This window comes from Mobula hypostoma, chromosome 21, assembly GCF_963921235.1.
Source record: "Mobula hypostoma chromosome 21, sMobHyp1.1, whole genome shotgun sequence".
Lineage (NCBI taxonomy): Eukaryota > Metazoa > Chordata > Chondrichthyes > Myliobatiformes > Myliobatidae > Mobula > Mobula hypostoma.
This window is the reverse complement of record NC_086117.1, coordinates 52,486,207-52,499,729: the sequence shown is the minus strand read 5'-3', so window position 1 is coordinate 52,499,729 and position 13,523 is coordinate 52,486,207. Positions and strand designations below refer to the sequence as shown.

Below are 13,523 nucleotides of genomic sequence, written 5' to 3'. Positions count from 1 at the left end.
CCTCCGCATGTCCATTCTATCTAAGCCTTTCAATATTTGGTATTTCCCCCCCCCCTTATCTTTCTAGTTTCCAGCATACGCAGGCCCATATGTTAACTTTCTCATCAAATGCATCTCATAAATTAACTTTCTCACACCAGGATCATTCTCATAACCTTCCTTTGGACCAATGCCAGCACATCATTACTTGAATATGGAGCCCAAAACTGCTCACAATCCTCCAAATGTGGTCTGCCCGATGCATTATAATACTTCAGCATTCCACCCTTCCTCCAAGAGGCACAAACTTGTCACAGTTTGGAAGTTTGCGTGCCTCAATGACCTGGAAAGCAATGCTGGCGGGAGTCCAGGCTTTATGCTTTGGCTCTTGGTTAGGTCATCCATGCCAAACAGTTCAAAGGGTAGAGGCCAGACAGAGAGGTCCAGGTTCAGGGGTTCAACTTAGGTCCAACAACCCTGACTGGTGAAACAAAATTGTTATGGAAGCAGCAATGAAGAATCCTTATCATCTGGGTGCAACGGTATTCCTGAGACTCCACCCATGACCTGCAAAAACTGAAAAGGAGCTACTGACATGATGAAGGAAGCCCTGAACACCGCCAGAGATGATGGATCTTCATTGCCGCCCTCAACCCCAGCAACATAACGGGCAGCAACATATATTACACCTTTCCCTTTTATATTCTGGTCCTCTCAAAATGAATGCTAATGAGACAAGGCATTAAACATGAGGCCCTCCATTTTGTGTTTACCTGAAGCTGAAGATTTAGTGACGAATTTGATCGAAACTACCTGGTAAACAGTTGTGTTTAATGCTTCAGAGGTGTAACCAACACAAATCAAGGATTTTACTTGCCACTATAAAACTATGTTTTTTTTTCAGGTTGCCTCTATTAAGTAGTAATTTCAGAAAACTTTCAATACACAAAAATAAAATCTGGCAAGCTATATTCATAATAGCCAAGGCTCTTCTTAATGACAGGTGCAATTGCCAAAATTACAACCCTGATCTACTTGACTTCTCTCAGAGCTGGTAAACTATGGCTCATCAGCTCTCGGAGAAAAGCAGCAAAACTAAGTTAAGATTCCATAATCAGGATGATATTTATTATGGTGCAAGTCTGTTGGAAACTGCAGAACATCAAATTAGCATCATTCCTTCTGTAAATAATTAACAACAATGGCTGGAGAAACTTCAATTGTCAGCACACTTACACCTTCTGCCGTTTCAGTCTCCGGTAGCTGCCCGGTTCCTTGTGGCTGCATAGTATCACACGAGGTCCTAGTTCCAGACTTTGATTTCCAGTTCTTCTGTTTAACCTTCTGTACCCAAGACGTCAAACTTAAAAAAAAATTTTAAATGAATGAAGTATTCAAAATAAAGTACTTTGCGGTATCCATGTACACATAAAACTGAACTGCCCAGTTCCCACTTCCGTTCACGATACGCAGAGCTACTTGTGACAGAGGCAGAGTATACAGTCATAGAAAAGTACAGCACATATACAGGCCTTCAGCTCATCTAGTCAGTGCCGATCCATTTAAACTGCCTACTCCCATCAACTCCACCACGACCATAGCCCTCAATACCCCTGCCGTCCATGTACCTATCCAAACTTCTCTTAAACAGTGAAATCAAGCTCACATGCACCACTTGCGCTGACAGCCTACTTCACACTCTCAAGACCTTCTAAGTAAAGAATCTTCCCCTCATGTTCCCCATAAATGTTTCACCTTTCACCCTTAACTCATGACCTTTAGTTGTAGTCACACCCAACCCCAGTGGAAAAAGCCTGCTTGTGGCATCTACCCTATCTATACCCCTCATAATTGTGTATATTTCTATCAAATCTCTCCTTAATCTTCTATATGCCATGAAATAAAGTCCTAAGCTATTAAATGTCTCCTTACAACTCAAGTCCTGGCAGCACTCTTGTAAATTCTCTCAGTACTCTTTCAACCTTACTTACATCTTCCCTGTAGATAGGTGACCAAAACTGTACACCATACTCCAAGTTAGGCCTCACCAACATCTTATACACCTTCAACAGAACATCCCATACTTATTTGAACAGGGTCTCTGAATTTTTCTGTCATAAAAGAACATTTCAATCCTGACTGTCAATATGGTACTTAAGTTTAGATCTTATGACTAAGTTTTAAATGGGCAAAGTGAAATTTCCATGAATTTTACATTAAGCATCAACTTTAACAATATTATCACTTGCATGTTTTCCAAAGCTTTGTTACATACCCATTGATATTATTCGGTTTGCCAAGCTGACTTTCAGTCTCCATTTTAATTTCCATCTCAGATTTGCTGTTATTTGCTCCCTGATTTATCTTCAAGTCTTGAAATGGTTTGCTTAAAAATTTAAGTGTGAAAGACTGCTTATCACCAGCAGCAGAAATGAATGCTTGGTGTCCATTTTCTTTCAGATGAGGAAGACTCAATTGGTTTTGCTGGAATTGTATTGAATCTTTCTCCTTCATTGTCTGTGTACTGTCTGGAGTATTCAATCTCGCCTCATTTATTGCATCAAAGCTTGGAAAATTATTTTGTTCACTTGCACAATTCAATTCCATGCTGTCTCTCAATTGCCTCTCTTCATCACTGCATTGGCTGGTAGCTGGTAGTTGTCCCTTTGCTTTACCACAGTCAGAATGTCCCAACTCCTCTACGTGATGCCCATTGACAGTATCACATACAGTCAAGTCATCCACGTGCTTTGAAGGTGATGGTAATCTGGCTGTACAATGTTTGACACCACCTTCATTTTGTAACTGGATTAGTGCTTTGATTTCATCTTGGATAAGCTAGAAATGGCAGGTTGAAAATATAATTTAGATACTAAACTGACAATATTTTCCCATAGAAGTAAGCTTCATTTTATTCATTACACATTCCTACAATTTAAAGGGTCAGGGTGAAAGCGGCAAGCAATATTACACATGATACAATATAAATTGACTTTCAGACATTTCAATACAGTGGATTCCGGTTATTTGGGCCATCAGTTAATTAGAGCAGCTGCTTACTTGGGACAACTGAAAGATTAAATACTGATCAAGAAAACAGCTGGGATTCCTTCCTTTATTTGTGACACTATGCTACCTAATTGGGACAGGAGAATGTTGCCAAACAATTTCTAACTAGCACCATTTGTGTGGCCATTAGACTGTACACCTTGCTTAGAGCGAACAGATTTTAAATGGGGGGGGTGCGTGCGTGTTCGTTCATGTAAAAAACAGTGATCTTGCCACGTAGCTGGAAAGAAATAAACAGTAGAACAATTGAGAACCGTTTTGCTCACTGCAGTTTCAAGCATTCAGGCTTAGAGATGCCAGAAATGGCTGAGTGTGAAACAAGCTCCATTGGCCAGTAATGATACTTGCATGAGCTTAACATAATCAAAAATGCACTTTACTCACTTGGATTTGACATTGGTATTGATCTTGTTGAGACAATATTTGGTCTTGGTACTGTTTCTCCACTAGTTTAAATAGTTGTAGCCATCTTACCTAAGAATCCACAAAAAACATCACCTACATCAGTATTTTTTCAATCACTGTATATGCAGTAATGAAGTAACACCAAGGCCTCTACATTCTCAGGAGGCTAAAGAGATTTGAAATGTCTCCATCAACCCTTAGCAATATTTAAATTGGCACATCAAAAAAGCATCCTATTTGGATGCAATAATGACTCATTACGACAACTGTTCTGCCCAGGACCAAAAGAAACTGCAGAGAATTGTGGACACAGCTCAGCACAGCACAGGAGCTAGCCTCCACTCCACTGACCAGCTACACTTCTCACTGGCTCAGTAAAGATGCCAGCATCAAAAACCCCACCCCACCCATTGTCAACTTTCCCACTGGGTAGAAGATACAAAAGCTGAAAACACAGAACACCAGGCTAAAGCACAGCTTCGATTCCATTGTTATAAAACTATTAAATGGTTGCCAAGTATGATAAGACGTATTCTTGATCTCACAATCTAAATATATTACATATAAATAAAACCAGCCAAGCTTATTTGATTCCAAACAATTGGTTTATTGATCATTACAGAAAGTCTCTCTGGTGCTTCCCGCTCCCTCCCCTCTCCCTCTCCCTTCCCACTCTCAGTCCACAATAGAGACCCATATCAGAATCAGGTTTATCATCATACACACATCATGAAATTTGTTTATTTTGCTGCTGCAGCAGTAGTACAGTGCAATACATAAAATTAATACAGTACAAGAGTCTTAGGCACCCTATATATGTGCCCAAGACTTTTGTACAGTACTGTATTCATTATAATCTTGCACCTTAGTGTCTGCCTTCACTGCACGTTCTCTATAGCTGTAACACCTTATTCTACATTTTGTTATTGTTTTACCTTGTTCTACCCCAATGCACTGTGAAATGATTTGATCTGTATGAACAAAATGCAGTTTGATAAACTTGTATAGATGTGTGATGGAGAGGACATTGATTGGCTAATCACAGCCTAGTATGGAAACACCAATGCCTTTGAACGTAAAATCCTACAAAAGGTAATGGATTCGGCTCAGTACATCACAGGTAAAGCTCTGCCAACTATTGAACACATCGATATGAAATGCTGTCATAGGAAAGCAACATCCATCATTAGAGATCCTCACCATCCAAGCCATGCTCTCTTCTCACTGCTGCCATCAGGAAGAAGGTACAAGAGCCTCAGGACCCATACCACTAGGTTTTAAGAACAGTTACTATCCTTCAAGCATCAGGCTCTTGAAAAAAAGGGAATAACTACATACACAGAGATATCCCCACAACAAATGATCTCACTTTAAGGACTCTATCTCATGTTCTCATTATTTATTGTTATTACTTATGTTTGCATTTGTTTTCTGTGCTCTGGTTGATCGTTCGTTAATCCTGTTATAGTTACTATTCTATAGATTTGCTGAGTATACCCACAGGGAAAGGAATCTAAGGATTGTATATTGTGACATACATGTACTTTGATAATAAATTTACTTCGAACTTTGACAAGTTTTACATTGCATCTCAATACATCTGACACTAATAAACCAATCCCAATAAATTCAGAATATGATTTCTTTTACAGAATCCTCTATAACTCATAATATGGGATATAATGTGCACTGGGACACAATGCTAGAGAGTTTGACTAAGTAAAAGCTTTGGAGATGAGAGATTGAAAGTTCAAGTGTCATTCCAAAACTTATGTACATAATAAAGGTAACAATTTGGCATTAAACTATTAAGAGAATGGCAATTAGTCCTGACTCCCAGTTCAGGTGGGCAGGTACACACAAAGATGATTCCAGGACATGCTTTTGAATAACAGGAAATCTTAGCCAACAGCTTTAAGTGACAGTAAACTATGATAGATGATTTTTCTAACGTAGCAGTTTTGTAACTGGCTGCCATATCTACTGGCATTTAAAGGAATTCTGGTTTTGAACATCTTTGGGTCATCCCAAAGACATGAAAGTCACCAAGGAAAATGCACAATTTCTTCCTTTCCTACTACAACACAGCAGCAGTAAATACTTCTAGAAGTACAAACAAAAACAAAAAATAAAATTACTAATTTGTAATCTATCCCCCTCTGTCCCTCAACTAGAAAGGAGATGAGAAACAATCTCAGAACAAAAGTAAAGGGAGCAACTTACAACTTGATTTTAAAGTGACTCCTGACAAGGTAACACTGAGTTTTCAGAAGGAAAACATTTCAAAATTGCAAGGAAGGAACAAACTAGAAAGAACATCAGGAGAATTTGTATTTCATCTAGAATTCATAAAAATAAGTCAAAAATCACAAATCAGTGCACTCTTATGAACAAAACCTTGGCTTGTTTGACTTTATAAACATATCCAGTGGTACATTAACTCATAGTCTGGAAACATTTAAACTACAAAATCAAATCAAACAACCAACCTCACAACTCTTCAGAATCTCAGGATCTGCCCGACTAGTATTTTGAATCTCCTGCATTAAAGTCTCCAAGGTTTGAAGGGCACTTGGATTTATTGACAGCAAACTCTTCTTCAAATGTTCTTGAAAGTAGAACCTAATTGTAGAGTACAAAAACAATTAGAGTGCAATTATCAGACAACAATATGCTTACCCTACTAATCAATGATAATCGTTTTAGAATCAATATACATACAGGCATACTGTCAGCACAGTTCTGATATCAATTCTTAAACACAAAGTAAGGTTGCAGTATACATTTTAATATTGCCATGGGCCTAAAATGTGCATGTATGCACTAAAATAAGGATTTACTACTCATCGAGATTAGAAAGTGGCACTGGCAATCAAGTTCCAGGTTCAGTGCTCTGTGGAGTTTGCACATGCTCTCTATCAATACACACACAGTGCCGGGGGAACTCAGCAGGTCAGGCAGCTTCTATGGAAGTGAATAAATTGTGGACATTTCAGGCCAAAACCCTCCTTCAAGACTGAGAAGAAAAGGGGAAGATGCCAGAATAAAAAGGTCAGGGGAGGGGAAGAAGGACAAGCTAGAAGGTGAAGCCAGGTGGGTAGGAAAGGTCAAGGGCTGGAGAAGAAGAGGAAAGAATCTGATAGGATAGGAGAGTAGACCATGGGAGAAAGTGAAGGAGGAAGGGGCCCAAGAAATAAAAGTTGGGAATAGAGGGGAGGTGGAATTTGTTTACAGAAGGGAGAAATTCTATACTCATGTCATCATGTTGGAGGCTACCCAGATGTCGTTCCTCCATCCTGAGAGTGGCCTCACCTTGGCACAAGAGGTGACCATGGACCAAGCATCGGATGTCGGAATGGGAACGGGTATCAGAATTAAAATGGTTGGCCACTGCGAAGCCCCGCTTGCGGCAGATGGGCTTGCTCGACAAAGCGGCCCCCCAATTTACGACGGGGCTTACCAGTGTAGGGGAGCAGAACTGGGAGCACGGCACATTGGACATTTCATTCAGGTGCTCCATTTTACTGGCACATCCCAAACATTTGTAGATTGGCAAATAGCCCTGGCTACTTAAACTGGCCATAATGTAGACGTCGGGAGTAGATTTTGGAGGAGGTTTATGGGAATCTGGAGGAAATAAAATGGGTTTTAAGATCATATTAGTGTAAATAGGATGCTCGATGGTCAGGTGAAATTATGAGTTGAAGGGCCCGTTTCCAAGTTAACTAGAACAGGTTTGACATAATTTCTACCATCCATCTTACAAGAGTCCAGGTATACTTTTACAGCTAACAAAAGAATAATAACATACATGGAGAAGATTCTCCCTTTTCACAATTCTTGGCACAATTGTAAAACCTTTCATTCGAAAATATTATTCTAACCCAATACAAAGAAATTCTTTCTCTACAAAATTTAGACCATCTTTGAGTAATATTGAAATTTCTAATTCAAGCAAAATATTTATCCATCCACCAAAAGCCTTCCTGGGAACTTCCTGGTGGCCAAACATTTTAATTCCCACTCCCGTTCCGACATGTCGATCCATACCTCCTCTTCTGCTAAGAGAAGGCCACCTCAGGGTGGAAGAGCAACACCTTATATTCCATCTGGGCAGCCTCCAACCTGACGGCACGAACATCAATTTCTCTTTCTGGTACAAATATTTTTCCCTCTCCTCCCCCCGCCCCCCCCCATTCCCTACTCAGGTCTTTTACCTCTCCTCGCCTATCTAGCTATCCTCCTCCCCTTCTCCCCACTTTTTATTCAGGTGTCTATCCCCTTCTGTCTCAATCCTGATGAAGGGTCTCAGCCCAAAAAGTCGACTGCCTGACCTGCTGAGTTCTGCCGGCATTTTACATGTGTTGCTCTGGATTTCCAAGATCTGCAGACTTTCATGTTAACAAATTTATTGGTTCTTACAAGAAGACCACAACCTTGTCATAGGGTTTGAAGGCTTCTATGCCTTAAGGACCAAGTGAGCTACGTTGGCTGGAGTCAGGGCCTTGCACTTTGGCTCTTGGTAGGGTCACCCGTGCCAAAAAGGCCAAAGGGTAGAGGCCAGATCAAGCGTGGTCCACCAGTCCTCCAGGTTTGGGGGTTCAGCTCAGGGTTAACAACCTTGACTGGTCAAAAAAAATTATTACAGAAACAGCAATGAAGAATCCTTCTATACAGACAGAGGATGAAGACCTTCATTGCTGTCCTAAATGCCAGAGACATAATGGGCAGTAAGCAAGTAAGTAAATGTACTGGTTAAGAATAAGCCCAGATACAAATACACTGACTGCATGCATCTTAAAAAGGCACCTTGCATTCAGAGCTACACTTTGTACTAAAAAATGTGAATTTATGTGTATATCAAATATCAGAATTAATAAAAGAGCTGGAAGCACTGACAAGTAAAGTCACTTAGTTTGTAACAGGTGAACAGCAGTCACTGTGAGCTACCCAGAAAGCAGACTGCATTGAAGGATCAGCATAGGTCCAATTTTTATTAGATGATCACACACAAAAAAAACTGAGATTTTGGAAAATGAAAATAACATTGAAAGTATGGAAGAGTTATTAGGAGGTACAAAAGGTAGCAGAACAAGTAATAGAACATTTTTGGGCAGAATCAGACAGAATACAAAAGGTTCTACATAAATGAAGCAGTGGGTTTAACCAGTTTGCTCAGCTGCAAATGCAAATAAGCACACAAGATTTCTACAAAGTGACAATAACAAACACTGCTGAAGAAGGGCAAGAATGGATTCCAATTACTTCTCCATACAAGGAGTGTTCAGGAAGGAAAGAAAAGGAAATGGAAGAAAGGGGAGGAGAGTGGTTCTGAGGTAAATCCTAGGATGAACTGGAACATATCATCAGTGATGTAACCTGGGGTCATCCAGTGTTTCGGGTCCTCATTTAACATATATTTACATATATGTGTATACACCCAGACATGCTTTTTTTAAAACAAACATACATTTTATATGCTACCACATAATAGATTAGAGCCATGAAATAAAAGGGGCTACACAGCAATGTGGAAAATGTCACCAGCAGCCAAATGCTGCTCTACAGACTAAAGGGAGGTGTACAATATGTCTCCATGAGGTTTGGTACAAGGAACACTGGATATATTCATGATGCGTGTGTGTGTGTATACAGGCCATAATTTCCATTATCTACGGGAGAAGCAAAACTTGTAGAGATAATAGAATGTTGACAAACTTCTATAGATGTGTACTGGATGCACTGGAACGAAAAATCCTACAAAAGGTAGTGGATTTGGCCCAGTTCATCACGGGTAAAGTCCTCCCAACCACTGAGCACATCTACATGCTCTCTTCTCATTGTTGCCATCAGGTAGAAAGTACAGGTTTCCCCCGCCATCCGAAGGTACAGTGTTCCTATAAAATGGTTCGTAAGCCGAAATGTCGTAAAGCGAAGAAGCAATTACCATTTATTTATATGGGAAAATTTTGTGAGCGTTCGCAGACCCAAAAATAACCTACCAAATCATGACAAATAACACATAAAACCTAAAATACCCATAACATATAGTAAAGGCAGGAATGATATGATAAATACACAGCCTATATAAAGTAGAAATACTTCTCTACAACGATTGCCTACACAGATCTCGATAGCAAAAATCTCACGCAAGCGCTGTTGGTATAAACGCGCTCTCCAGTAACCTTTAAGCTATGAGGCTGCCAAATCTACCAAATAACACGTAAAAATACACGGCCTATACACAGTAGAAATAATGTATGTACAGTGTAGTATCACTTACCGGAATCGGGAATGGTGTGTTAGACTGAGTCGTCGCAGGCTGGGTGGTGCAGTGGCCCCCACCCTCCGGGCCGCCAACCCGATACATTGCCGCGAAGAATGCAGCAGTAGCCGGGAGGCACACAGCATATCTTTAAGAAAAAAAGCCGAAATAAACATGCTAATTAATTAGGTGCCGTCGACACGTAATTGTCAGCCCAGATCAGAGGCGATGCAATCGGAAATCGGCACTGATCTGGGTCGACAATTACGTGTCGGCGACACCTAATTAATTAGCATGTTTATTTCGGCTTTTTTCTTAAAGATATGCCGTGTGCCTCCCGGCTACTGCTGCATTCTCTGCGAATCGGTACAGTATCTGTCCGGGGCCCAGGTGTTGGGGTGGTGAGACACGGGGGGTGTCAGCTCATCGTCGATCAGGGCAGGCAGCTCCTCTTCTCCTATGACTGCCCGCCTCGATGTCGAAGATCAAGGTTCGTCGTCTGTTGTGGCTGATGTGGAAGACTTGCTTGACTGCTGAGCCTCGCGCATTTTTCTATCATACAGTTGTTTATAAGGATTCAAACCATCCTGCAAATATCCCCTAAACCCACGTAACCTTTCAAAATTAAAGTCGTACTTTATCATTGCAGCGAAAATCTCACACAGTCACTTTCGGTCCGTTCGTTACAGCATTCGGTTTCGATTGTTATCCTTTCCTCTTCCAATTGCATCAACTCTTCATCTATCAGTTCTTGGTCATGGGATGCCAAAACCTCTTCAACATCATCTTCGTCAGCTTCCACAAGCCAAACTCACTTTGTCCTTGCTTCGTTCACCACGATCAAAACGGTTAATTATGTCTAGTTTTATGCTAAGTGTAACACCCTTACGAGCTCTTTTAGGCTTTTCCAATACCTTAGAACTCATCTTGCTAACGGCTGCTCACAAGCACATGTTTAAGCAATGCCGTTCCGAATCCAGGGGAGAGCGGCTGCTCGGGACACGCACTGCCTTTTATCGCGTGCTGATTTTTTTAATCACGCGTTGCCTTCCTTCGTAACAGTGAAAACATCTTCTGAAAGCGAAAATAGCGTACTAATGTAGGTCTATCGTAACAGTGAGGTTTCGTAAAGCGAACGTTCGAAAAGCGGTGGACACCTGTACAAGAGCCTCAGGACTTGCACCACCAGGTTCAAGAACAGTTATTACCACTCAACCATCAGGTTCTTAAATAAAAGGGAATAGCTACACTCACTTGCCCCATCATTAAAATGTTCCCACAACCAATAATCTCTTTAAGGACTCTTTATCTCATGTTCTCATTATTTACTGCTATTTATATTTACATTTGCACAGTTGTTTGTCTTCTGCAGTCTGGTTGATATTTCATTGATTGTGCTATCGTTACTATTCTGTAATTTGTTGAGTAAGCCCACAGAAAAATTAAACTCAGGGCTGCATATGGTGATATAAACGTACTTTGATAATAAAATTTACTTTGAACTTTAAACTGTGAGGAAAGGAATAGACTTCATGAGATTATCAACATGCTAGGTAGAATGAGCAGATGGTGGCAGATAAAACCTAGAGTTTATTAGCTGTTAAATGTTGATAAGAACAACAAGAGACAATAATACCAACTGGAAGGCACAATTCTAAAAAGATTACAGGACATAAAAGATCTAAGAGTATTTCTGAGTGGTTTATTGAAATTAGCAAGTCAGTTTGAGAAAGTGGGTAAAAAAAATGCACATGGGATCCTGAGTAATTTAAGTAAAGTACATGAAAGCAGCATCCATCAGCGTCGCCCCCCCCCACCACCACCACCCAGGATATGCTCTCTTCTCACTGCTGCCATCAGGAAGAAAGTACAGGAGCCTCAGTACTCACACCACCAGGTTCAGGAACAGTTATTACCCCTCTACTATCAGGCTCTTGAACCAGAGGGGATAACTTCACTCGCCCCATCACCCCATCACCGAACTGTTCCTACAACCTGACTCACTTTCAAGGACTCCTCATCTCATTTTCCTGGTATTTATTGCTTATTTATTTTTATTATTTTTTTATTTGCAGAGTTTGTTGTCTTCTGCACTCTGGTTGAACGTCCAAGTTGGATGGTCTTTTATCGATTCTGTTATGGTTATTATTCTATAGATTTATTGAGTATGCCCACAGGAAAACAAATCTCAGGGTTATATTGGGCCTTTACCTGACCTTTCTGATTCAGCCAGCATTTAAATCTATTGAAACTCAGCTCTTCCTCACTCTCAGTGATGGCCCCCACTGCCTTGCCTCCAATTCTTCCACATTGAATTGCCTCCAGGCCCAAAGGGAAGTAACAGACTATTTCTTGTGATGACCATTTACCAGAAAAAGAGCAATTAATTGAAGTAACACGCATCAAAGTTGCTGGTGAACGCAGCAGGCCAGGCAGCATCTCTAGGAAGAGGAGCAGTTGACGTTTCAGGCCAAGACCCTTCGTCAGGACTAACTGAAGGAAGAGTTAGTAAGAGATTTGAAAGTGGGAGGGGGGGGGGGAGATCCAAAATGATAGGAGAAGACAGGAGGGGGAGGGATGGAGCCAAGAGCTGGACAGGTGATAGGCAAAGGGGATATGAGAGGATCATGGGACAGGAGGCCCAGGGAGAAAGACAGAGGGTGGGGGGGGACCCAGAGGATGGGCAAGGGGTATAGTCAGAGGGACAGAGGGAGAAAAAGGAGAGTGAGAGAAAGAATGTGTGTATAAAAATAAATAACGGATGGGGTACGAGGGGGAGGTGGGGCATTAGCGGAAGTTAGAGAAGTCGATGTTCATGCCATCAGGTTGGAGGCTACCCAGACGGAATATAAGGTGTTGTTCCTCCAACCCGAGTGTGGCTTCATCTTTACAGTAGAGGAGGTCGTGGATAGACAAGTCAGAATGGGAATGGGATGTGGATTTAAAATGTGTGGCCACTGGGAGATCCTGCTTTCTCTGGCGGACAGAGCGTAGGTGTTCAGCAAAGCGGTCTCCCAGTCTGCGTCGGGTCTCACCAATATATAGAAGGCCACATCAAGAGCACCGGACATTTGCGTTTTTAAAATTAACTGAAGTATTTAGTCGCTTTCCTCGTTTCATCAGCCACCAGCTAGAAGTCGCTGAGATTCACCAGCGCCATCTTAAACCACAAGCTCTGATGAACCTTTATATATAAACAATATTTGTTCATTAAGATGGCATCCAGTTCTTTAGGAAAATGAGAAGGATTTGAAGGGATACAGAAAAGATCTGCCAGAATAGTAGGAAGGACAAGGGAAAATGTAATCTGGAAAGACTGTAAAAGTCGGGATTGTATCCCATGGAACAGAAGAGGTTGTGAGGAATTGGAGGGTGTTTTATTACATGAAAGATCCAGGCAGATGGATAATATTGCCCATTGCTGGAAGTAGACAACAGAGAAAACAGAATGAAGATAAAGGCCAAAAGAATGAAAGGATAGATAAACAAAATATTTTAACACAAGTGGTTAGCAGTTGGAAATCACTGCCATAGACAGTTCAACTGGTATGGTAGCAGCTCAACTACCATATTCAACACAGACCTGGAAAAATATCTGGGGGGAAAAGATTTGCAGGACCAAGTGAACAGGACAGATGAGAAGTCGCAGCTGAATTGCTCTTGCACTAAGCCAGTACAGATTAGATGTTATCTTCGTGCTTTGTTTTTCCAAAGAAGATGTTTCATTTATATGTTTGACAAATGATATTGCATTTGTATTTTTACATCATAAAAACTGTAGAGGAAACAAAAACAACTCGCGTAA

General features: G+C 41.0%; 1 protein-coding gene across 1 annotated transcript in view; it reads right to left on the bottom strand.

Annotated features, from left to right (window-relative positions):
- LOC134360020 (M-phase phosphoprotein 9) overlaps window positions 1-13,523 on the bottom strand; it is a 118,288-nt gene that overhangs the window by 73,546 nt on the left and 31,219 nt on the right. The window contains exons 2-5 of the mRNA XM_063074018.1: window positions 5,943-6,075; window positions 3,433-3,522; window positions 2,255-2,817; window positions 1,216-1,342 (exon numbers count right to left, since the gene is read on the bottom strand). Of these exons, the coding sequence (XP_062930088.1) occupies window positions 1,216-1,342; window positions 2,255-2,817; window positions 3,433-3,522; window positions 5,943-6,075 (913 nt within the window). The remainder of the gene's footprint in view (window positions 1-1,215; window positions 1,343-2,254; window positions 2,818-3,432; window positions 3,523-5,942; window positions 6,076-13,523) is intronic.